Source organism: Mobula hypostoma, chromosome 16, assembly GCF_963921235.1.
Source record: "Mobula hypostoma chromosome 16, sMobHyp1.1, whole genome shotgun sequence".
Taxonomy (NCBI): Eukaryota; Metazoa; Chordata; class Chondrichthyes; order Myliobatiformes; family Myliobatidae; genus Mobula; species Mobula hypostoma.
The window spans coordinates 56,459,877-56,487,301 of NC_086112.1; the positions used below are offsets into that span (position 1 = coordinate 56,459,877).

The 27,425-nt window shown below is 39.7% G+C and overlaps 1 protein-coding gene across 1 annotated transcript in view; it reads right to left on the reverse strand.

Moving 5' to 3' along the window:
• Window positions 1-27,425, reverse strand: part of carm1l (coactivator-associated arginine methyltransferase 1, like) — a 66,538-nt gene that overhangs the window by 15,123 nt on the left and 23,990 nt on the right. Inside the window, exons 2-7 of the mRNA XM_063068985.1 lie at window positions 24,862-24,987; window positions 18,963-19,069; window positions 13,307-13,411; window positions 11,566-11,676; window positions 1,632-1,809; window positions 590-680 (exon numbers count right to left, since the gene is read on the reverse strand). Coding sequence (XP_062925055.1) covers window positions 590-680; window positions 1,632-1,809; window positions 11,566-11,676; window positions 13,307-13,411; window positions 18,963-19,069; window positions 24,862-24,987 — 718 coding nt within the window. The remainder of the gene's footprint in view (window positions 1-589; window positions 681-1,631; window positions 1,810-11,565; window positions 11,677-13,306; window positions 13,412-18,962; window positions 19,070-24,861; window positions 24,988-27,425) is intronic.

The window sequence follows — 27,425 nt, forward strand, 5'->3', positions numbered from 1 at the left end:
CTGGTCTCGAATCCTTACAACTCGAATAGTCATTATGGTCTTCACTCCGTGTTTATAGTGCCACAGGACTATTAGTTCAGTTCGCTAAATATCTTGGTTCAATATGTGTCAGTTGTCAAATGTTTCTGGTTTAAGTGGTCAGAGCTTTCTGGTTGTGCAAGGAGGGCAGTTTCATGCAAAAAGTGAAAGCAAATCACATGGGAAACTAGTCAATATCATAGTATAGAGCAACTTCTAAATTATTCAGATTATTATGTTTTAAAAATATTTTTGTAAATACCAGATTCCAAAATAAAGCAAACTATAACATAGTCTGCTGAGTTGTGATGCTGGAAGGCCTCCTCAAGCCTGCTGTCACAAATGATCCACATTATAACGTGTCCTCATTAAAAAGACAAACAATAACTGCACCTTACCCTCCAGGACCATTACATTATACATTTGGGTGCAGTAGATTTAAAAAAGAACATTTTTCCATTTCTCTCCAGTAATCCATGAATATAGTAACTTTCCTTAGAAAACAAGTTGTACCCAAAAGGCTTATAGATGGTGATACCAACGATTGCCATAGTTTCTTGCGAGGACATACCAGAAATTTGCCCTCGTGTAGTGTTCCATGTAAAGCTGCTCATCAGAAAATGGAGCTAGATGAACATCACCAAAAGTAGGAAACATCATCCCTAAGAAAACATACACAGCAGTGGGGTAAACACACTGTCTTAAACAGGCCTATAATAGCGACATAATAAATAGTGCTTTACTTTAAAGGGATGGCTAATACTTTCATTATTTTCACTAAAGCGTAAAAGGTGTAGAAAAGCAGTCAGAATGTCTGACACTCCGATCCCTTATTATCCATGAGCAGGATGCTTGGCTTTTCTCCATGGCCATTACAAATGAAAGATGGAAGCATGGGTCCTGTTACTGAGTACTAATGTCTTGTACCACAGCAGGACTCATTCTAATTGAAAATAAAGAAATTTCACTTTCATTAAAACAGAATCCTTGATAAACAAGGATTTTATGTCCTGCAGAAAGTGGTTCACTTTTTGAAGAGTTGACTCTGAAGCTAGCATTGGTCAGAATATGCTACTTTCACCTGTGAGATTGATGCTTTAATGAAGTCAGGAATTAAATGACCTTTGCTATCCACTGTAAGGGTCCTAGATGAATTGAAATTTTATGACTTCAACAGTTTTAAAACTAGTAACTTTAAAATATGTGTATCTTTCTTTTGGCATGCATACCAGTGGCTGATAGGTAAGGAAACCACTGCAGGTTTCTTTCTTCTCAGCCATTAAAAAGATAGTTATTGTGACAAAACAGGAAACTTTGCAGCTAGCCTGAGTCCTGACATGATTTCAGAGCTCTTAACACTTGCAATGGGTGTTAAAAATACAATAACATTTTTCAACCAACATCCCTTGCTACTAAATAAAAACATGTCCCTTCAGAGTATTGCTGCGTTTCTCCATGATATGCAGACCATCACTTTTCTTGATTACAAGAGATAAGTTATTTTGATTATTCAACTCTCATTACCATTGGCAGTAACTTCATAGCAACTGATCTCAGATGCTACCCAAGACAGGATTGTGAAGTCTGACTACAAGCTGTATGCAGTTGCCTACCATTTGGCTTCAACCATTTCTTTGCGTGGAGGTAGCTTTCGAGCATCCTTTCATGAAATAGCAAATACCCCATCGGTTCTGAAACAATGATGTCCACTTTCTCAGGAATAGCAATTTCCTCAATTTTCCCTTCCAGGACCATGACCCGTTCCGAAAGATTGTTACTTTTCACTAGAATCTGAAGGTATAAACAGAAAGCAATACCTTAGCATAGAGATATCATAAACATTCTGGCTTCTTGTGGGTCACGTGACATTACAGTAAAAAAAACCCAGAAGAATAAAGTTAACTCATGCTACCTTAACACAACTGCAATCATTACTGAGCTACTTCATGCATTCCTCCTGCACTGCCACTGAACCCCCTGCTCACTTTTTTCAATTAAGTAAGAAACATTCCCATTACCTCGTTCAATGCTGCAAGGAAGTTTACTTTAATGGTATTTAGGTGGATCAGCTCGGCGGGGGGGGGGTGCTGGGAGCGAACAGTTGAAAGATGAGAAAGCTGGTGGCGAAAATAAGTCATTGAGGACGAAGTCTTTCTTCATCATGACATTCAATGCTAGCGGAGCCCAATGCCAAGGGATTACTCCTTATGGTCACCGCTTACCTGACTTAACCTCAGTCGAATCTATACGGCTGATATTTTTGCCGGGCTTGGTAGCCCCATTTTCAGGTGATGGGGCCCTAAGAAGGGTCATGGAGCCTGAATATAACGTTTTCACACTGAGGGACTGAATAAGTCCCAACTATGAAACTGCTCTAGAAACCTTGAACAGCCAGCAAAGCCTTGTCACCAGTTTGCCTGTTGTCAAAGCATTTTGTAAATGAGATAAAAAATTGTTTAAAAACAAACTTTAAAAATCAATTAAAACAATCAAAATATGAAAATTATTACAAACTTCGAATAAACACATAATTACAAAGAAAAATTTGCCTTTTTACCGTTTTTCCTACATCTACTGAAATCAACATCCTTGCAAACCCTGTGTTTGGTCTAATCTAGTTCAGAGGTTTAAAAACGGGTATCCCAATATAACTACTGGAGACTTAGCAAGTTTCAACCATTAAATTCAATATTAAGTTTAGACTTCTGCTGGGGACATAGCACTGGAAATGTGAGCATATACATTGATGTGTGCGTTCCCAGTGCCGTTTCTCAACACAAGAAGTGGAGGAATCCCACCATTATGATTATCTGCAACTGAAATTGTTGCTTTAAATTACAACTGGCTAGAAGCTTCAGTGGTTTACTTTAATAATCTTCACTTTTCTGTTTGCTTTAGATTAGCTTGACTTTGTCTGGTCTTACTGATGTGCTCTGATGTTAGCTGTTGTACTAAATGACACACTATTTTAAATATTAAAATTAAATGTTTCCAGTATCACTCCAAGAGAGTTTAACAGATAACATCTGTTACTGCCATACTCCCATCTCCTACACCTCTCCACCTCTCATGTTAACATTTCCCAATTTACAGTGGCCAACTAGCTTATCACTTGCACAACCTTAGATGCAAAATGGGTGCACTGGGTGAAAATCCATGCAAGCCCGTCACAGACAGTAAAGGTCATTACTGAATCCAGGTTGTCCATTTGAGGGAACAGTTTTACTGACTGCATCACTATGCCATCCAGGCTAATGCAACCTACTTTTGAAGGCTTGAGAGAGAGTCGACAGTCAATATAAAACCCAGACTCTTGTTACAAAAGGCTTACTATTCTCAGAGCATACTCCTAGCCTGGAACAATTTTTAACCAGGATAAAAACCTTCACCCTTGATCACTGTTATATAAGCATGCAGTGCACTCTGCTTTCAAAATTTGTTACACTGAATTTTGCAGAACCTTTTTTGAAAGGTCACTAACTGGAAACAAATGTTACCCGATCTGCTAGGAAATGTACAAAATGTTAAAGAAGAAAAATGAGAAAAAAATATGAATTTATATTATTCCAAAGGTTATAGGAATACTCTCTGTTTTGCTGGTTCAAAGATAACTTACCCACAACTCCATTTGTGTGTTTCTTCTCCATCCATGAGCTCTTGCTCTATTTTTAACTTTCTGCTTAGCTCAAAACCAGAGAGGAACTCAAGGTTCAAATAAATTCTACCTAGCCTACTGCAATTGATAAATGCTCAAGCACATCCTGGGCTTAACTCAATATCCTTTATTTTGCCATGGTTGGCCAGCATTCACTTGCAGCCTTGTATCTCTCTCATCAACCAACTTCCCAGTTCTTTACTTCACCTAGTAAGGAACTCTTCCCCCCTCCTGGTTTCACCTATCACCTTATGTTTCTCCCTCCCCCCCCACCTTCTAAATCTGGCTCCTCATCTTTTTTTCTCCAGTCCTGCTTAAGGGTCTTGGCCCGAAACGTCGACTGTCCACTTTTCCACAGATGCTGCCTGGCCTGCTGTGTTCCTACAGATTTCCAGCATCTGCAGATTTTCTCTTGTTACAGATTGGGTGATCACTTTGTGGATCATCTGCAGTCAGACAGAAGGGGTGAGCCTGAGCTTCCTGCTGCCTGTCACTAACCATCCATCCCACTCTCACTCAATCCTATCTGTCATATTACCATGCAGTGCAACACAAATTTCAGGGATAACACCCTCAGGAAAAATGCAGCTTTCCAAACACAATATCAAATTCTCCAGTCTTGGGTGACTGCATCTGTATTGTGGGCCGAAGGGTCTGTACCGTGCTGTCATCTTTTAAGTTCTAAGTATCAGAATTGGCCACTTATGCTGCAAGTCATCTACCTGTGAGATAAACTCAATTTTCTTTCTTCATTAGTATAGTATTAGCTGCTGGAGATGTTCTCCAGCCCTGCTATCAGCAAAGAATAACATAAACAAAGGAACATATTCTGTCTTTAACTGGCCCAGTACTGCAGTTGACTTAATATCCATCTATTACAGATATTCCCTTTGACATATCCATCCCTGCCACCACCTTCCCTGGAAATTCTTTTCCTCACTTCTGACAAAAGATTCAATCCTGAAACCGTTAGCTGTCCCTCTTTCTACAGATTTTTTTTTCCGTTTTTTGCTCTTTTTTTATCCCAGATTTATAGCATCTATATGTATCATTTGGGTAAATAAATCAAAAAAGATGGGATTATTGCTTGTGTAAAAGAATTATTCAAGGTCACAAGTAAATAAAGATGAATAATTTCTACTGGTAGTGACTCAAGGTGACTGAAAGATGAGCTGGAAAAAACCTTAACATATATGATCAGCAATTCATTACCTGACGATCATAGTTTTCAAAAAGAAATTGGATAATACAAGAGAAGCCTGTACCGCCACAGGGAAAGAGTCAACCAAATGAACTAACTGCCCTGCTCTTGCAGCAGACACCCTGCAGAACTTTCTGTAATGATTCTATGATATTTCTTTACTTTTAGCTGAAGAAAATTTCTAAACTTTGTTACCATTATATATACTTCAGATAAAGTTTATGTTGTTTTTATTTCTATGTCAGTAAATATCTCCTGGGCAGTCAGGTTAAACCTCACGTTTCCATTTCCTGTTTATTTCCATGCGTACGTTTTGTTCCGTGTAACTTGGCTCTTTCATGAATGCGATGATTCATAATACCAATTCATTCAAGCAGCACTTTTCAAGTCATGAGGAAAAGTATGGGGATAAAAGGAATCAGAAAATAAATACAAGCTGCTGGTATCTAGTAGGTGGGTCAGGATCAATCATAAGAAGCCATTGCTTGATGTCTAGTTCATTATTAATTGGAAGTCAACATCAATCATTTAAAGGTTTCCTTGTAATCCATGATAAACTGTTGCTTTTTTGTAAAAACCTGAATCTCTAAAGCAAATACTTTCTTTTCTAAAAAAGAAAATCACTGAAGCAAGTTCTTTAATTGACAGCAAAAATGGAACTGATTTTTTTTTACAGATATTGATTTTATTTTAATAAAATAATGTTTAAGAAAACATAGTTGCTTAGGTTATTAAACCCCATCTACTAGAAACTTGCAGTGAACTATTGAGATTCCATTTAATTGAATGAAGATACATCAGCATCCACAGATGATTGTTTATGTGTAACTACTGGACCAGCATCTAATCTTCACAAAGACAGTGAATGCAATTGCTACTCTCTGGGAGGTCTTAGAATTCAATATCTGCTTCAGATTGAAAAATAAGTCAATTTATAAGCCCAACACCCTGCACTCTATGTGGAATAAAATCGTTGTTCAGTAGTTTGCACTTTTACGATCCACTCTTTGAAATAATGCAATCTCCAACACATTGCAGCAGAGGGAGTGATTAGATTTCTGCACAGCATGTGCTTGGCAACAATTACTGGAAAATTGCACTAGTGAGCAGTCTGGTGAATGCACAAAATGTTACATTTCCTCCAAGAGGACCACAACCTTGTCGTAGGGGTTAGAGGCTTGCATGCCTCAAAGATCCAGAGAGCAATATCGGCTCAACCCAGGGCGTTATACTTTGGCTCTTGGTAGGGTCACCCATGCCAAACAGGTTAAAGGGTAGAAGCCAGACTATGAGTGGTCCACCGCTGCTCCAGGTTTGGGGCTTCAGCTCAGGGGTGACAACCCTGACTGATAAAACAAAATTGTTACAGAAACAGCAACGAAGTATCCCTCTACAACTGAGTGTGATAGTATTCCTGAGTCTCCAGCTGGGACTTGCATGACTGAGAATAGTGAAAACTGAGAGGAAGCTATTGACATGATGAAGAAAGCCATGAACACCGCCAGAGATAGGAGACATACATTGCCAGTGGTGTAACGGGCAGTAAGTCTTCCATGTGGTATCATGAAAAGAAAACAATATATCTTTCAAGAATGTCAAATTAGAACTTTAATAAAATGGATCTCTTGATTAGTTATTTTTCAGTATTTACGTTGTTTTATCTTCAGATTACATTATTTTATTGTTATCACACTCTACAAGACTGTGTTTTCTCTTCCATTTCACATTCCGAGCAGTTGTGTTTAGGATAGGGAATGGAATGGGCAATATTTATGGGCAGAATTTCATGTAGAGGAATATTTAAGGAAAATAAGACTGGAAGACATTCATGGCAGAATTTACACCATCACATATAAAAAATTGCTGGTGAACGCAGCAGGCCAGGCAGCATCTATAGGAAGAGGTACAGTTGATGTTTCCGGCCGAGACCCTTCGTCAGGACTAACTGAAAGAAGAGATAGTAAGAGATTTGAAAGTGGGAGGGGGAGGGGGAGATCCGAAATGATAGGAGAAGACAGGAGGGGGAGAGATGGGGCTAAGATGAATTCACACCATGCCTTGTTTTGACAGCTAGATCTTTTTTTACCCACTTGATGCCATCAACTTTCACTTCCCTCCCTGCACATTACCAAGAGTCCAACAGCTCTTTCTCTATCTGCTTTAACTTTATGGGTTGGTCCATCTGTAACACTCTGACATCTTCATATTACATACTGGACCACTTCTATTGTAAGCAGCTAATTAGTAATCCTATCTTAGTGAGATCATGGCTTCCATGATCCCAAACATCTATATCTTGTTGCCCAGAAAGAACTACAGTCTGCAAATCAGTGAATTCAGATGAATCAAGGACAGTAGGAGTAGATGAACCAGTTGTCTTTGTTTTTGCCATGAGCTTGAAGAAATATGGAGGTGGCCATTTTGTGAGACTGTCCTTGCAGCTCCAACTCTTTGAACTGATTTTTTAACTGGGATAATTTAATCAGAACAATTAAATGTGGACACGAGGAGTTTCAGTTAATAACCTGCTGAACCTGAAATCATTCTCAGATAAGTAGCTATGTAATAAGTAAAGTGGCAGGCTTGCTGGAGAAGCAATCTGTAATCTCGATAGACTCAGTGCCTGGGTCACCTAGTTTGACCGAGTTGAAAAAAGAACAAAGGCATAGGGCTGGGGCAGAGACCATAGAACAATGCTGCTTGTAGCCTTGGACCAGAGCCAATAAGGTGACCTTGAGCCAAAGGAATGGAGATGCATCATTTGAACTGATGGGGAACACCATTAAGAGTGAAGAGCTTCAAATACGAAGGAGTGGTATCTCTCCAGATACCAACCATCGTGGATGTAGAGGACCCCACAGACACAAGGAACGCCTGGCTAGCATAGACTCCTATCCCAGGTAATACCTTTTCTCTTCCTTTACTGTTCATAGAGAGTCAGGGAATCCTAGTGGTCGTGCACACACGTAGTTAGTCTGTGAACCGATGTGCTTTTTAGTTGAGACAATAAAGGTTACTTGTTGATAAATATAGATTCTCTCTGTGCCTCTCAGTTCATTATTACTAAGGGGTAGATCCTTGTAACAATCTCAAATTGCCTTACTATCCTTTAAAACACGATGCACAAGAAAGATGCCAACATAGTTGAAATGAGAACATTAGGATCTGAAAAGATCCCAGAGTAATGCAGTTGATTAAAATTGAAGGGTTTACAGTCACAGGGTTATTGATTCCAGTACATTCATTTAGCACACACCTTTTCTTTCCTGTTCAGAATTTCCAGGGTCTCTGAGCACTTATAAACTTACAGCCATGAACACTAAAGAACAGCTGTTTTCTATGTAGCTGAACGTTGCCAGCATTGATTTACCTGGTGGATTCACTTTACACTTCAGGCATCAAAGGAGCAGCTGTGAAACTAAGAACAGTTCACAAGAATGAAGCTATGCATTAGTGACAGGTTTTTTCAAAGCCTTGCTGTAATGTACACAATTTATTTGGAAAAAAAGCACATCCCAGCAACGTTTCAGCGGGAACTGTCCATTATTCTCCATCTGAAAAACAAACATATCACAACATAGCTTTCTATCCTTGGGCCATTTTTTCCAGTCTCTGCCACCATTGACGTCTTTTCCTGATGGTTCTTACCAATTATGCTCACCAGCTTTCTACATGCTCTCAAATGCTTTCTGAAAATCCATATGGATGACAAGTACTCCCTTTACTAATCTTCCCAGTTATCTCAACAAAATGTAAAGTGTGCAGCAAACCCTCTATCGGTGTACCTGTACATTAATAGATGCTTCTTCAGGGTTGACATCTATGTTTAGTACACATTCCTTAATTTCATTTAATGGCTACATTTCCCTTCTTGGATAATACTACAAATATAATGCCAAATCACAACTCCTGGAGACCTCCACAGCCCTCCAAACCGATTTTGTAAAGATTCCTCCTATCCACTGGTTAAAGGAAATTTTCAGCTCAGCCACTTTTTAAAAAAGGATATAGGCAAAAATCGGACAACTATAGGTCAGTTAGCTTAACATCTGTAGTCGGGAAAATCCTTGGAGCTGTCATTAAGGAAGAAATAGCGAAACATTTAGAAAGGAGTGGTTCCATTAGACAGTCGCAGCATGGATTCAAAATGGGCAGGTCCTGTTTGACAAATTTACTGGAGTTCTTTGAGGACATAATGAGTGCAGTGGATAGAGGGGACCAGGTTGATATCGTATACTTGGATTTCCAGAGGGCGTTCGAGAAGGTGCCGCACAAGAGACTTATAAATAAGATACGGATGCGTGGAGTCAGAGGAAGTGTATTGGCTTGGATGATGGATTGGTTAACCAATAGAAGGCAGAGAGTTGGTATAAATGGGTGTTTCTCTGGTTGGCAGTCAGTGGTGAGTGGGGTGCCGCAGGGGTCGGTGCTGGGCCCACAGCTGTTTACCATTTACATTGATGATTTGGTAGAGGGGACTGAGTGTAGCATAGCAAATTTTGCTGATGACACTAAACTGAGTGGAAAAGCAAATTGTACAGAAGATGTGGAGAGTCTGCAGAGGGATATAGGTAGGTAAAGTGAGTGGGCCAAGGTCTGGCAGACGGAATACAACGTTGGTAAATGCGAGATCATCCACTTTGGAAGGAATAATAGAAGAGCAGATTATTATTTAAATGGTGAAAGATTGCAGCATGCTGTTGTGAAGAGGGACTTGGGAGTGCTTGTATATGTATCACAAAAGGTTGGCTTGCAGGTACAACAGGTTATTAAGAAGGCGAACGGAACATTGGCCTTCATTGCTAGAGGGATTGAATTCAAGAACAGGGAGGCCACGCTGCAACTATACAGGGTACTGGTGAGGCCTCACCTGGAGTACTGTGTGCAGTTCTGGTCTCCATACTTAAGGAAGGATATATTGGCTTTGGAGGCAGTGCAGAGGAGGTTCACCAGGTTGATTCTAGGGACGAAGGGGTTAACCCATGAGGAGAGATTGAGTCGCCTGGGACTGTACTCTCTGGAGTTCAGAAGGATGAGGGGGGATCTTATAGAAACATCCAAAATTTTGAAAGGGATAGATAAGATAGAAGTAGGAAAGTTGTTTCCATTGTTAGGTGAGACTACAACTAGGGGACATTGCCTCAAGATTCAGGGGAGAAGATTTAGGACGGAAATGAGGAGAAACTGTTATTCCCAGGGAGTGGTGAATCTGTGGAATTCTCTGCCCAGGGAAGCAGTTGAGACTTCTTCACTAAATATATTTAAGAAACAGTTAGATAGGTTTTTACATAGTAAGGGAATTAAAGGTTATGGGGAAAAGGCAGGTAGATGGAGCTGAGTTTACTGACAGATCAGCCATGATCTTATTGAATGGCGGGGTAGGCTCGATGGGCCGGATGGCCTGCTCCTGCTCCTATATCTTGTGTTCTTGTGTGTAACAATGTGGATGCTTGATCCATTTTGACCAAATTTTCTTCAATGACATTGGCAGAAATACACGATGGCACATATCTGATCCTTCTTGGAAAGCTCCACAGTCATTCTCTGAAGTGCACTATTTATCTTCTCTTTTATTTGACTCTGGACAAGTTATTCACTTTAATTGGAGGGCATGACAGTAATGTACCCTGCTGTCACAAAACATCTCTGTACTTCCAATTACCTCAGTATTTTTTTCTCCAGACCTTGGGTAACCTAGCAATGCTCAGAAGCAGAGATCAGAACAAAGGTAATATAATGACTCATGCTTTGATCTAGTGAAGTTATACATTGAAAATAGTGCTTAATGGCTTTGGGCCTCTACTCGCTGGAGTTTAGAAGAATGAGGGTGGCTCTCATTGAAAGGCCTAGATAGAGTGGATGTGGAGAGCATGTTCCCTATGTACTCAGAATAGAAGGTCATCCTTTTAGAACTGAGATGAGGAGGAATTTCTTTAGCCAGAAGATGGTGAATCTGTGGAAGTCATTGTCACAGTCAGCTGTGGAGGCCAAGTCATTGAGTATATTTGAAATGGAGGTTGATAGGTTCTTGATTAGTAAGGTGTCAAAGTTTATGGGGACAATGGGATTGAGAGGGATAATAAATCAGCTATGATTCGAGCTGATTCGATGGGCCAAATGGTTTAATTCTGCTCCTATGCCCTTATGGTCTAAAAACCTTTTTTAAATTATATACTCTAAAAATACTTGGAACACTGGAGGCTTACTAGAGATGGCACATTGTCATCTTTGAGAAATTCCATGTACACACACACACACTAATAAATAGCTATTCAAAAGAAATCTTTATTTCTATGCATGTAAAATCAGCACCATTTTGTGCACTGTATGTCATTGCCTTTCCTGCATGAAACCAACTAGACTCGTTGTGAATCGGCGTTATATTTGTAGTATTATCCAAGGGGAAAGTGGCAATTGGATGAAATTAAAGAATGTGTACTAAACATAAAAAAAAAAGATGTGGTTCAAGCCTAGATTGGGCACAGGGTTCATACTACCCTGATTCAGAAATGAGAGATCATCATATGAGCCAATCTAATAAGTGCAAGGAAATTTGTAGAAATATTTCCATTAAAATACAAATCCTCTGTTAAATCTGCCTTTTGAAGACGATTACAAAATAGCAGTTAAATCATTAAAGTCAACTGCGCATCTATTAATACATAATCCATGTAGTATATCCGTACTGTACCTCTGCATACTTTGACATCGAGCTGGCTTCCACAGCATAGACCTTCCTAGCTCCTGCTTGAACTGCAAAGAATGAAAGTATTCCGGAGCCACAGCCAACATCAAGAACAACCTTTAAATAACAAAAGTCAGAACTCATTTTTTCCCCTATTGTTCGAAAGTTTAGTGTGTGCTGAATAAGTTCCAAACACCCTTTACAAAAGCTAATGCAATGTGAATAAGTCCTTCAGGATTAGTCAGATGGGTACATAATTACAGGTTTCGAGCTCAGCCAATGACTGACAAATAATACGGTTAAACTATGGGATTCTGCGGCAAGTTACAGTAGAAAAGACACAAAAGACATACACATCCACCAATGAGGAATGCAGTTAGGGAGAGCTTTATGGTAGAACTTACTTAATAGAATTAAAGTTATGTACTTTTATAAATATTAATATTTGGCATGAATAAACATGTACATGAAGAAACAGTTGCCTGTAAATTCATTGGACATAGAACAGAAAGGGATCTGTGTTTCTATTCCTAAAATTCCACTCCACTGAGCTCAAAAGAATCATTGTTCAACAGTGGAGTAAACCAGATGTTCGCTGGTATGGAATATACATGGAGCACTATGGAGCAGAGATTAATTTTTTGGACGGTTTGTTTAAATTATAGTTACACCATATTCCTTTAACATGTTAATCTTGCAGGAGGACATTTGTCAAGTTCTTGATTAGATTAATGGATAAAAGAAAACCTACAAAATTCCAAGTGATTTTTTTAATTCCCCTTTTACCACATCTAAATTAATCTTTATCTTGTCCTCCCTATTTTGCACTTTGCCTCTTTTCTCATATAATCCCTCTTGTAATCTGATATATTGCAGGAATTACTTTTATCCTCATCCCCTTTCACATTGAAGAAAGTCATTGCTTCAGCATCGATGAAAGTCATTGGCTTTGCTTCTAATTCCTGCAACAAAGTCCCAACATTTCAAGACATTCTGTGTTTGTTACTCAAGTATTATATATTTTTTCAGGTTGAAGTGGGGGAAAAGGATTATCTCCTTCAGGTAATGGGATGGATGAGAAATGGTTCTACATCCAAAGCCTGGAAATTCTATCACATAACGGTATAGTTATGAGCTCTAGTGGAAAACCACTGGCTGGAATGGCCAGATGTCTAATTTACGTTTCATAATGGTTGCCAAATTGCTCCCAGATCATCCACATGCATGGCAAGTGAACTGGTGGAAGTCCCAGAACTTCCTTCTTCCACAAAATCCACATGCAACTCAAGTTTGTCTATTTACTCTACATTGTCAGACCAAACAAACAAAGTCTCCATGTGCACTGAGTGCACAAGATCTGTTCAATGCCCATGAAGACTTGGGGCAACCACTTAAGGAAGGCTCACTTTTCGTAGTGTTTTACTGTTAAGATATGCTTATTGACTTCAAAATGTGCACGTTAAGATCTAAGTCAACCTGAATGCTCATGACCAGCATTTCAAATGGTGCGTATTGCATTTAAGACTATTAAGGCTAGAACAAGTCTTAGAATAAACATTAAAACAAATAGTATAATTACCTAAAGTAGCAAATTTGCAGAGCTGGGTTTTAGCAGAGGCTATTGCTCATTTGCAATTGTACTGTATCAGAATTTGAAAGTAAATTTAGGATTAGGAAAATTGTATTAGCCAATGATGAGAGATTCAGTCCTGTCCACTCCATCCAACTCTAACTTTTGAATACTCACCTTATCCTTAAAATCAACATGATTCTGCAGTATTGCTCTTTGATAAGTGGCAGTCCTTATATAATCCTGCATCATGTTCTGCTGTTGTGATAGGCTGCCATAAAACTGAATGGAAAACACAAACATTTGACTTTAGTGAAGAGCTGATGAATCCAGTATCCTATTTTTAAAAACAACGGGACTGCTGTGGTGTAATCTGGACACTGTGGTGAAATCACCTGTTTTCACCAAGTGTTGGCTTGATGCTGGATACAGATGCCAAGGAAAGCAATCAGGTCCTCAGCACATCATAAAACAAGGCAGCTCTCCTCTTACACTGCAGCACAACACTTGATCTGTTTAGGAATATTGCTGATAAAGGAGAGATGTAGATTTTCAGTTTTCAGTATGATGCATTTTTGTCTTGGGAAAGTGCTGAGAACAAGGATCATTTGAGCATTACAAAACATTCAGCATTGAATACAGCAAGCTTTTCCAGTAAAAGAGCTAACAAATTTGATTCCATATCACACCCACCGATGATCACAGAAATTTACTGTAAATGGTTTAACTTTCTGGAAAGCAAGTGCTTAAATTTTTGCTGCTTTAGGCTTCCAATCTCCACATGGAATTTAAAAGAAATGATTGTTATTTTCATTTCAAACCCTCAAGCATTTATTCTGCATTAAAGACAGCAGAATGAGCTGGGGAAACGTTTCTCCAGGGATGTAAAAGAAATATAATTATAGTTGGATATTGCAATCATATCCAGAACTTTGTCATAATCGTGTAAATGTTATAATTAGATCTAACAATCGGTAACATGGCTCTGCTTAAATAAAAATAGGAAACATCTTAAATATTCAGCAGTCCAGGTGGAAAGACAAACTGTTAACATTTCAGATCCTTATTCAGAATAGCTCCCAGATGCCTAACCCAATGTTACAAGAAACCACAAATTACAATGCTTTTCATGACATGCATTTGGCTTGGGCATTATGAACAGGGTGCAATGTGCATGAGATCATAAATCTGCCAAATTCATTGGTGTGCCAAATCTTATGTAGTGAACTGTGCAGCTTTAATTTTGCTTTTTTGGGCAACTTAAACACTGAACTTTTGATAATCCAGAACTTAATTTCTGCCCTACTCAAATCTCTGTGCTTCTCTTGGTAAATCAAGAGAGAGAACATTTAAAAGCTAAAACAAATATGCTGAAATAAAGTAGTCAAGCAGCATCAGTGGAAAGAGAAGCTAACCAACATTTCGGGTCAGGGACCCTTCCTGTTTGTTCAGATTCCAGGATCTGCAGTTTCATTTGTTATCCATTACAGGAGAAAACCCAGGCTGGAAGTAGAAGATAGCAGTTATGGTGAAATTAAGAATGGTATCAATTAAAAGGACACAGAAGTATCAAATTAAAAAGGATTTTGAATTTTGCACGGATTAATAATAAGTCAGACGACTGGGATATTTTTTAGTAATCAAAAGTATGAGTAAAAAATAACAGAAAGAAGATGAAGTATGAGTGTAAAGAAGCAAATGACATATAGCATTTAGCAAGAGCTTTTACAGTTAGGGAAGAAAGCTTAAAAAAAAACTCTGATCCCAGATGTGAATAATGGGAAAACTGGAAAATGTCTGAAATTCTAAGTATTAATTTGCAATTAGACTTCACAGTAGAAGCTGAATCCATCTCAATAATTATGGACAATTATGGGGATACATAAACAAACATGAATCACTGGAGAAAAAAAAGTACTAGGCAAACTAATGGTGCTGAAGATTGATGGGTCACTTGGACTTAATGGGCCACATCTGAGAGAAAATGGATGCACTAACAATAGAGTTATAATCAACCAAGATTCATTGGATTCTGGAGAAGTCACCTATTTTGTTACATAGGAAAAAAGAGCTGGAATAAATAGGCCCTTTGCAGGCTAGAAGGATTTAACTAGTGCGATATGCCAGGGATCAGTTCTTGACACTCCGTTGTTTATAACATACGTTAATGACTTGAATGAGGCAACAAAGTACAGGGAGTTTGCAAGTTTGAAAATGATAAGTGGAAGAGCACTTGTGACGAGGACATTGTGATTCTGCAATGGGATATATAGTTCGAATGAGAATAAGGGAAGAGTTAAATTTGATTCCTCCTTGGTATATGCTAAAATTTGTAACAAAAAAAAATAGAAGTTTGTGAGACAGAATGGTGTTAGCCTGTAATGTGGGCAAGTGCTGAAATCTATTATTGAGTTAAATGGCCGGATAATTAGGAAACTATAAAAACACCATACTGAGTTAACACAGTTTTACAAAGGGAAATTGTATTTGACAAATTTGCTGCATATGTTTAAAGATGCAACAAACAGGATGAAAATTTTTTAAAAAGCCGTCTCTCTTCGACAGCGTCAGCCTGACTTCAAAAGATTCAAGATTCAAAAAAATTTATTGTCATTCTAACCGTACATTAGCTCTGCAGGGCAGAATGAGACAGCGTTTCTCAGGAGCAGTGCAATCATAACATAACAAACGCAACACTAAATAATAAACATAACAATAAATAGTAAAACACAACAGCCACATGTCAGTTAAAATCAAGTTATAAGTGAAACTTGCAGAGCTTCCAGCGTTTTTGTCCTTATTTAAAATGAAACAAGGTATGAAACAAGGCCTGAAATTATTGATAAAGTATCACAAAAAAAAAGGTTGCTACATAAGGAATGTAGAGTTGATGTGGATAGAGGAGTGGCTAATTAACAGAACAGTTAAGATAGATACAGTGACATGCAAAAGTTTGGGCACCCCGGTCAAAATTTCTGTTACTGTGAATAGCTAAGCGAGTAAAAGATGACCTGATTTCCAAAAGGCATAAAGTTAAAGATGACACATTTCTTTAATATTTTAAGCAAGATTACTTTTTTATTTCCATCTTTTACAGTTTCAAAATAACAAAAAGGGAAAAGGGCCCAAAGCAAAAGTTTGGGCACCCCGCATGGCCAGTACTTAGTAACACCCCCTTTGGCAAGTATCACAGCTTGTAAACGTTTTCTGTAGCCAGCTAAGAGTCTTTCAATTCGTGTTTGGGGGATTTTCACCTATTCTTCCTTGCAAAAGGCTTCTAGTTCTGAGAGATTCTTGGGCCGTCTTGCGTGCACTGCTCTTTTGAGGTCTATCCACAGATTTTCAATGATGTTTAGGTTGGGGGACGGTGAGAGCCATGGCAAAACCTTCAGCTTGCACCTCTTGTGGATTTTGAGTGTGTTTAGGATCATTATCCTGTTGTAGAAGCCATCCTCTTTTCATCTTCAGCTTTTTTACAGACAGTGTGATGTTTGCTTCCAGAATCTGCTGGTATTTAATTGAATTCATTTTTCCCTCTACCAGTGAAATGTTCCCCGTGCCACTGGCTGCAACACAAGCCCAAAGCACGATCAATCCACCCTCATGCTTAACAGTTGAAGAGGTGTTCTTTTCATGAAATTCTGCACCCTTTTTTCTCCAAACATACCTTTGCTCATTGCGGCCAAAAAGTTCAATTTTAACTTCATCAGTCCACAGGACTTGTTTCCAAAATGCATCAGGCTTGTTTAGATGTTCCTTTGCAAACTTCTGCTGCTGAATTTTGTAGTGAGGACGCAGGAAAGGTTTTCTTCTGATGACTCTTCCATGAAGGTCATATTTGTGCAGGTGTCGCTGCACAGTAGAACAGTGCACCACCACTCCAGAATCTGCTAAATCTTCCTGAAGGTCTTTTGCAGTCAAAAGGGGGTTTTGATTTGCCTTTCTAGCAAACCTACAAGCAGCTCTCTCGGAAAATTTTCTTGGTCTTCCAGACCTGAACTTGACCTCCACTGTTCCTGTTAACTGCCATTTCTTAATTACATTATGAACTGAGGAAACAGCTACCTGAAAACGCTTTGCTATCTTCTTATAGCGTTCTCCTGGTTTGTGGGCATCATTTATTTTAATTTTCAGAGTGCTAGGCAGCTGCTTAGAGGAGCCCATGGCTGCTGATTGTTGGAACAAGGTTTGAGGAGTCAGGATATTTATAAAGCTTTGAAATTTGCATCACCTGGCCTTTCCCAGTGATGACTGTGAACAAGCCATAGCCCTAACAAGCTAATTAAGGTCTGAGACCTTGGTAAAAGTTATCTGAGAGCTCAAATCTCTTGGGGTGTCCAAACTTTTGCATGGTGCTCCTTTCCTTTTTTTCACTCTGAAATTGTACAAAACAAAAATAATACACTACTCTTGCTTAAAATGTTGAAAAGAATGTTTCATCCTTAACTTTATGACTTTTGGAGATCAGTTCATCTTCTACTCACTTAACTATTCACAGTAACAGAAATTTTGACCTGGGTGCCCAAACTTATGCATGTCACTGTAGATCATTTTCAGATTGATATCAATGGAATGCCATGGGAGTCAATGCTGTGGAGAGGTTGTTTATACGTGCGGAATAACCTAGAACTAATGGTCATTACTTAAAAGTAAGAGGTTGCCCCTTTAAAGCAGAGATGAAGCCAAGTACTCTCTCAGGCACTTGTGAATTTTTGAAATTCTCTCCCTCAAATATTTAAAGATTCTCCTTTCATTTTCTTTTATGAGCTAAAAGTAGATAAATATATGATAAGCAATGGTGAGAAATATGAATACAGATAGACAGGAGTGTCAGGGCCGATTTGAGAGGACAAGGGACCTACTCCCGCTCTTAAATAATGAATTTATATGTGGGATCATTCCGGCCTCATCCGCTTTTCTTTAAGGTAGTAAACTAATGTGATGCATGCAAAGTTTCCTTGCCTAGTAAATGGACACAATTGCACAAATTATACATACGTGTATAAAAATCGCTGCAAAAAGTGCACTCTGCACATGCTTTGAAGTGCTTGTAACCATTTGATCAGTTGCTTCCTGGGAAATTGGATGGGTTGTCTCCTGCTGCAATCTTACCCTAGGCAGGTGTGGAATCATTCTGCATTCATGCATGTGATACCTTTCTCAATGTGCAATGTGGCCTTTAATTAACTCCGACAAAAAAATTCATTTAAAAGATCAAGACCCATGATTTGCTTTTAATTTCTAAATAAAAAGTAATGAATTATCCTTGACATCCACTGGGCCATTATTTCCATCTGTTAAAGAACACCACCACCAATTCTGTCCCCCACACCGCCATTCCAATGTATTAAAGATGTCATTGCTGGCAGTTAACATAATTTGAATCATTGGTGTGCTTATCTTTTCATACCATGGACGATGAATTGTAACAATTGATACAGAGTGATCAGCTCACTCCGTGTGTTCGCAGACCTCCATCTGAGCGGCTATGGTATTAAGTTTCCCCCCAGGCTTTCACCTACTATTATTTTCTTTCATTTCCAAGTCAAATTTCTTAGGCATTTGAATGGAGTTTTAGCATTATTAAAATGGAAGAAATTATAAAGCAAACTTTATAAAGGATATCCAAGTTTATTTGGAATTTTGAAATTCCATTGGTCTTTTAGCGGTATTTGGATATGGAGTCAGGGCAAAACACAGCTCATTTAGCACACCAAGTACGAGTAAAATCAAATTCCTAGGCCTATGCTTTCCAATGCTTTTCTTCATTCACAGACCGAGTGTTTCAGTCACTGAGAAGGAATGATCAATGACGAAGCTGACTGGTTCATACCTGGAAGTACTGTGCTGCAGAAGCATCTTCTGTTCTTTGGCTGAAAGCTGAGGGAGCTTTATTGGAGCTTCTAAAGGTCTTTAAAGAATTGTAAAAGGTAAGGAACTCTGAAAACAAGATAATAAATGTGTCTGTGAAAATATGTTCGGACATTCTAAAAAAAGAAGAGATAAAAACCTTCCAAGCTAACAAAACACCCATATTCTTTGAAACACCCTCCTGACAGCGCTACATGACACAGCGTGACCCAAGTATTAATGGTGTTTCTGATCTAGATTAATGATGCACCAATCTTTACATTGTTTCCGTGAAAACTCATTTATAAGCAATTGTGGTGCGATTCAAATGAAGAAAACTACTCAGCTGGTCCTCAGATGTTTGCAATAATTTACTTATGCTGCTGAAATGATGTCTGAAACAGCAAATATTTAATATAAGTGAACATATGGTGCCTTGAAAAAATATTCAATCCCCACAACTATTTTCACATTTTACTGGCTCATTTTCTAATTTTAAAATGTATTGAGGTGGGATTTTTGAGCAAACTAAAAAACATTGTGCATCATGTCAAATCAAAAGAAAAATTCCAAAACCTGTCAACAATTTATGAAAAATTAAAAACCAAAATTGTGAGACTGAAAAAGTATTCATCCCCTTCGTAATTACTAAGCTAACTTTCCTCAGGTGCAATTACCTTACCAACCCACCCTATTTGTTGATGTAAAAAAAATGGAGTATCACCTGTTTTCAATGTCTTCATAAGAATAAATACCCCTTCTCTCTGTAAGGTCCAACAGTATGGTAGATTTTCTTCAGACCAAACCAAAATGAAGACAAAAGAGCATTCAAGACAAGTCAGAGAAATGATAAATGATAATAGAGAAGCACAAATCTGGGGAAGTTTGCAAGACCATCTCAAAGACACTAAACACACTGTACTTCAGAGCTCAGTACAGTTCATTGTGAAAAAGTGGAAAAAATATGAAACCACATCCATTTTGCCTAGGTCAGACCGCCTCTCTAAACTTAGCTGCCAGAGAAGAATGGCACTTGTAAGAGAGGCTTGTAAGAGATGCCAACAGTCACTCTGAGTGAGTTACAGAAGTCAGTGGCTCCAACTGGAGATGAAGTTGATGGCTCCAGAATCTCTAAGGCTTTGTAGAAAAAGGGTATTTTTGGAAGAGTGGCAAAGAATAAACCCCGGCTAGAAGGAAGCATATGCTTGCTGGTGAAGACTTTGTGAAGCATCACTTAAAAGATACTGTAAAGATGCGGAAGAAGCGTAAATCTAATACTGCACATCAGCCAGGTAACACCATTTCTGCTATAAAGTATGGTGAAGGTAGCATCATGCAATGGGGTGCTTTTCAGCAGCAGGGACTGGAAACCTGGTCAGGATTGATGGGAAGGTGAATGCTGCTAAATACAGAGAGATTCTGGATAAAAAACCTGCTGGCCTCTGCCAGAAAGCTTAAACTGGGAAGGAAGTTCATCTTTCAGCAGGACAATGGCCCAAAGAACACTGCCAGAGCAACCATGGAGTAGCTTAAAATGAGGAAAATCGATGTCATTGAGTGGCCCAGTCAGGATCCTGACCCTAACCCAATTGTAAATCTCTGGCAAAACTTCAAGACTGCTGTCCACCACCACTCCCTATCTAAACTGACACAGCTTGAGCAATTTTACAAGGAGAAATTGGCAAATCTTGCTCCTTCATGTTTTGCAAAGCTGATAGAGACTTATCTGGTAAGATGGTGGTGCGTTCAAACGCAGGGCCCCTTGTGGCCAATCCATGGTGCACTTTTCTTTTTAAAATGTGCTTTTTTTTATGGACTCCAAGAACAATGGGCACAGCCGGTCTACCGCATCAGTGATCGTGTTGTTGTTCGGAACCACCAGCCGGGGTGTTGAAGGAGCCGGCAGGCGGGCCAGGAGAAGAAGAAGCCAGCAGTCGGCTGGGAGAGGAGAAGCTGGTGCTCCACAGGCAGAAGGAAAAGGCCAGAGAGGGTTCGGAGGAACTGACCTGGGTGCAGACCGTGCTGCTGCTGGCTACTCGAAGACATTGGAATTAGTGTATGAAAGCAGCGTGCGGTGTAACCGTAAGTGACTATCTCGGACGTTTCTCTTGCAATCGCAAGACCATGTTGGACATTGATAAAGTAAGATGCTGCAGGCCTGTTTCCCTTGTTTGGTGGAAAGACAGGCGACGAGACAGCAGCGTGACCTCGGTTGAGGTGAGGACAAGGCCTCAAGTCAGCTTGCCTGTTGCTGCAGTCCAGGTAGGATGTCGCTGGAGGCAGTATAGCATGGAGTCTGTGCTCGGTTGGGAGTTGGCCTCTCCCATAAGTGCTGCCCTCCGGTGTTCAACAGGCAGAAGGACAGGCTGGATTGTCAGGAGCTGTACCATCAATCTGCATGTCGCTCAGGGACTTGGACTATACACGTGATTTCTTGCGTAACAATGTTTTTTTTTCTCTCACTATTTTGAATGTATGCTGTGCACCTGGGCCCCAGAGGAACACTGTCTCAAATGACTGTATCCATGTATGGTCTGAATGGTAATTAAACTTGATTTGATTTGATTTTGATCCAAAAAGACTACTGGCTGTAATATCTGCGAGAGGTGGTTCAACTCAGTACTAAGCAAAGGGGGATGAAAACTTTTGAACTGCTGACAGTTCAGTTTCTGAATTTTTAGTATTGCATGCTTACAATTTTCCCTGTATTTGGCCTCTATTGTGAAAAAAGAGGCAGCGTGTGATTTAAAAATCAAAATTCTCAGTTACAATTGATCAAAATCTTTGGTTGTGTTACTCATTCATGTGAACAAAGGGATGGGGGCTGAATACTTTTAGAAAGCACTAAATGGACAAAGTGGATAACTCAGGATGTCAAGAACTGGAAGATTTGAGCTGGAGTCACCAGAGCTGCAGAGATAAGGATTAGCATTGTACAGAACATTTAAAATCTGCATTGCACTATGATACTATTCTGGAAGAAAACTAATGAAGCATTTGAAAAGAAACCTGGCAAAACTGAAGGGAGTAGATAAGAAAAGCAGACTGGAGTGCATCTATTCTACCAAGGAGCACAAACAAAAATATGACAAAGATTCAGTGATTCAGTAAAATTTCTCTCATTAGCTAGAATAATAAGATCATGCAAAATGGTATAAAAGTATACCAACATTGCTCCTGATCAAAAAAATATAAATAATGCACCAGAAACAAGTATCAACAACTGGCCAACCTTGGTCGTGGAACTCTGTTGGCTGTTATACAGCATGGCACACAGACAAAACATGTCCTTCAGCCCATCTAGTCCGTGCCAAACTTTATTCTACCTTGTCCCACTGACCCTAACCTGGACCTGTTGCTCCAGGTGTTGTCCCATGTTTCTCTCCTAGCCACAAGTCCAATGAGGCCATAACTGCACTTCGGCAACTCTGATCACCTGGCTGTACATCTACTCCCAGGCTGAGGACCGCAGTATCGGTGGGGAGGACCATGAAGGTAAGGTAAGGAAAGGAAAGGAAGGCGGAGAAGTGCTGAAAGGGCTGCTCTGAATCCGGAGACTGGACAATATTCAGGGATTCCTCTTCAAATCTGAATGAATATGCCACAGTTTTCATTGATTTCATCAAGACCTTTGTCTGTGGATGAACCAAGAGATTTGCAGTCGCTGAGGGCTATATTTATGGTGTTCAAGACCGGCGATACAGAATGCCCGGATAAGTTCAACGCTTTTTATGCATACTTTGAAAGAAAGAATAAAACTATAGCTGTGTGAATCCCTGCAGCATCTGATGACCCCTGTGATCTCTATGTCGGAAGCCGGTGTCAGAACATCTTTCAAGAGGGTGAACCCTCACAGGCCCCAATTGTGTACTTGGAAGAGCACTGAAAACCTGTGCCAGCCAGCTGGCGGGAGTGTTCAAGGACTTCTTCAATCTCTCACTGCAGCAGTTGGATGTTCCCACCTGCTTCAAAATCATATCAGTGCAGGGTGAACTGTCCCAATGACGGTCGCCCAGTTGTGCTCACATCTACTGTGAGGAAGTGCATTGAGAGGTTGGTTATGGCCAGAATCAACTTCTGCCTGAGCAAGGATCTGGACAATCTGCAATTTGCCTACCACCACAATAGGTCTACAGTGGATGCAATCTCACTGGCTCTCCACTAGGCCTTGGACCACCTGGACAAAAGCAATACCTACATCAGGCTGCTATTTATTGATTATGGCTGGAGTTCAACACCATCATACCCTCAGTAACAACCAAAAAGCTTCATCACCTCTGTCCCTGTACATCCATCTGCAAATGGATCTTTGACTTCCTCAATGGGAGACCACAGTCAATGCGGATAGGAAATAACATCTCCTCCTCGCTGACAATCAACACCAGTGTACCCCAAGTCGTGTGATTAGTGCACTGCTCTACTCTTTCTAAACCCACAACTGTGTGGCTAGGCAGAGCTCCAATGCCATCTACGAATGCGTCAATGACACAGCTGTTGTTGGCAGAATCTCAGATAGTGAAGAGGAGGCATACTGGAGTGAGAGATCAGCTGGTTGAGTGGTGTCACTAAGTCCGTAAGACCACGAGGTTGCCTGTGGATTCCTGGAAGTGAAGTCAAGGGAACACACACCAGCCCTTAATGAAGGATCAACAGTGGAAAGGGTGAGGAGTTCAAGTTGCTGGGTGTCAACAGCTCTGAAGACCTATCCTGGGCCCAACATATTGTTGCAATTACAAAGAAGACATTACAGCAGCTATGTTTCATTAAGAGTTTGAGGAGATCTGGTATATCACCAAAGACTCCAGCAAATTTCTACAGATGTACCATAAGGAGCATTCTAACTGGTTGCATCACTGCCTGATATAGAGGGACAGGATCAGAAAAAGCTGCAGGAAGTTCTGATTCAGCCAGCTCCATCATGGGCACAAGCCTCCCCAGCGTAGAGGGCATCTTCAAAAGGCAAAGTCTCAAAGTTGGCATCCATCATTAAGGACCCCCATCAGCCAAGATATGCCCTCCTCGCTACCATCAGGGAGGAGGTGCAAGAGCCTGAAGTCACACACTCAATGTTTTTGGAACATGCATATACATACACACACACACACACACACACACACACACACACACACACATATATACATATATATAAAATGAAGGTGATATATTAAATAATAGACCAGTTTTCATCTAAAACTTTGATTACTTTGTAGGTACAGTATACAGCCCAGTGTACAATGAAACACAGATAACAAACAGGATGCTAATGATCAATGAACTAGTGAGTTGAATGAACTAATCTGATTAATTGAAACAGAAATGGGTGTAGAAGGACCCTGTACTGTAAAGTTTTGTGCTAACAACTATGCTACCGTGATATGGCTTTTAGGGTTTACTGCTCTTTATAGTAATTTTTTTGATATTTAAAACTTTAAAGCATCTTCACTTTATAAAAGTTTTTACATATGCCTAAAATTTTTACACCGTTGTGTGTGTGTGTGTGTGTGTGTGTGTGTGTGTGTGTGTGTGTATATTAATGTCTTATTGTAATTTATAGCTTTTAAAAAATGTATTGCACCATACCTCTGCTGCAAAACAAAAGAATTTGCGGCATATGGCAGTGGTATTAAACCTGATTCTGATTGCTGGTCAGGATTTATCCATTTATATTGAGGAGGAAACAATCTAAGAAGTCTGTACTGCTCTGCTTTTCAATTACAAATTGTTTTTGGGTCCCACGATTCCCCAAACTCCCACAGCATCAGCTGAAAGAGTCAAGCTTCAACCCAAACTGAGGATTTCATGGCAAATCCTAGAAGGGGTGCTGAACAATTTATAGAAAGTCATCCATTAGAAGGTACACAAGCTCTCCATTACATACTCACCATTAAGCAAGTTAAACTGAAGTAACACACTGGTGCATCCCACTGTGATGAGGAAGGCCTGTTTTCCCACCCGACAGCTCTCCGTCTCCCGGCTTATGGAACATTTGAACACACAAACACCATTTCCTGAAAGAAAGCAAGCTCATATCAGAACACCAACACCACTTCTCATTGGAACCTGTGACGTGACTCCAATCATCCACTGAAGTTCTTACTAATACACAATCTTAACAACAGTGCAAACTATTTCCTTTGCCTCCTCACAGCCAACTACAGTGTACAAATGCTCTCTTTGCCAACAACAATAGCTGTACTTCTGTAATCGTTTTCTCATGTAATTCTGATTTCATGGATGACTTGGGATGTTTATTTCCGTGCATGGGTTAGTACATCCTTACTCAGCAGATGTAGCTGCAGAGTCAAAACAATATTTGCAAATGCAAAAATAATCCTTGTGAGGTTTCGCAGTCAGCTTCAATTTAAGTACAAAATACATAATTGAGAAATTACTGCAAGGAGGAGAAGGTTCAGAGGCAGCTGAATAGAAGCCTCTGAGATTAGGAAATGGTGAGTAAAAATGAAAATGTTTCCTCTCAGGGAAATCAAATATAGTGGTGATAAATACAAAACAATCAGCTGTAAATCCAATGAAGGATTCAGCAGAAACTTTTTAATCCTGTATAGTTAGAATGTGGAATTCACTACTACAGAGTAACTGAAGAAAGAAAGCTCGTTAAACGAGACAGCACAGTGGCATAGTGGTTAGCACAATGCTCTACAGTACCAGTGACCCGGGTTCAATTTCCACTGCTGTCTGCAAGGAGTTTGTACGTTCTTCCCATGGCCACGTGGGTTTCCTCCCACAGTCCATAAAGATGTACTGGTTCGTAGGTTAATTGGTCATTGTAAATTGTCCCGTGATTAGGCTAGGATTAAATCGAGGATTGCTGGGTGCCATGGCTCGAAGGACCAAAAGGGCCTATTCTGTGCTATATCAAAATAAATATATAAATAAATTTGTCTACGAAGAAACCAAGTTAGCATGTGAGGAAGAAAGGAATGTATCAGATAAGGACTAATGTATCATGCACAAATATTACGTTACACCAATCGTGGACCTGCCTTGGTAAGGCAGAAAAAAACCCATAGATTCCAATTATCTTCTTAGAACTCCAAAACTTAGCTAATTAGGACAGAATAGCAAGAGTTAAAAAAATTCTCCACATGTGCACGGGCCCCTCTCACTGCAGCACACCCCTCATTCAATACGCAGTGCCGTTTGTGACAAGCCCATCGGCGACCGCTCTACTTTTGTACTATTTTCCACTGATAGAAAATGCTACAGTAACTGGACCAATTCATTAGCACCAGCTCAAAACAACGAACCAATCATCACTTGTCACCACTCTTCGTGAGTCCCAACCCTGTGTTCACCTAACTTTCATATTCTCACTGTTGTATTCCCACGGTTATAATCGAAGCTCCTGTAGCCAGTCACATATGCCCAAGGCCGTGGTGGTGAAGACATTCGACGCACACACACACACAAAGATTAATCCTTTACAATACAACTTACCACAATGTACCAGAATGTATAGTTAACGTAGCTTTATAACAGTATACCTAGTTCTCACTAATGCCACAGATGAACAAGAATGGAGACAATCCAGTTTCAGTAATACAAAAAGATCCTCAGCTATGTGCCACAGGGAAAGTCAACAGGTAGGTCCTCCTTCATCACTTGTCTCCAGTGACCAAAGAGCTACTCTTTGAATCACAATATAGATCTTATTCCTCAAAAGATTTTCATTGCATGATAACTCCCAAAAGAACAATGCAAGAAACAGGATTAACCTGTAAACACTGCCTTCTGTAATCTTACAAAAGCCTTTAACTCTATCAGTTGACAGAGACTGAAGAAATCTGCCTGTCATCAAACATTTATCTTTATTTTACTTCTGAAATATGGGTTCAGCATAAACCCAATCCCATACAGAACAGGGATAATCATTGTTCCAACTCACTAAATCTTTCTTGTCACAATATTACACATAATGACCATGAAGCTTTCTGATGGAATGAAGCCTTAGCGCTAATCTGGCTCCATGGCTAAGGCCTGCAGCCACTGGGCTCCTGGACCGGTTTCACTCGCCTCAGCACTAATCTGGCTCAGTGGCTGTGAGCTCACTTTCAGGGACTCTGTGGTTAATCTTTTGTGTGTTATTTGTTTACTTTTTAAAAATTGTTTGCACAATTTGTTCTTTTTCCCCCACATATTGAGGGTTTGGTGGTCCTTGGCGTGTAGGGTTTTTTAAAAATGGGTTCAAATATTTTTCTTTGTTTTGTGGCTATCTGCATGAAGGTGGATCTCAAGATTGTATACAGTATGCATACTTTGGTAATAAGTGTACTTTGAACTTTGAAACTGTTAAATAAATAGAACAACATTCAAGTTACATCCACTTAAAAATGTCTTGTTGACGCATCACGTCCAGCTCCATCAGTGAGCTGAAGAATGCAAACAGGGCAGGCATACCAAAGGCACAGAGCAAGCATGCAAACTC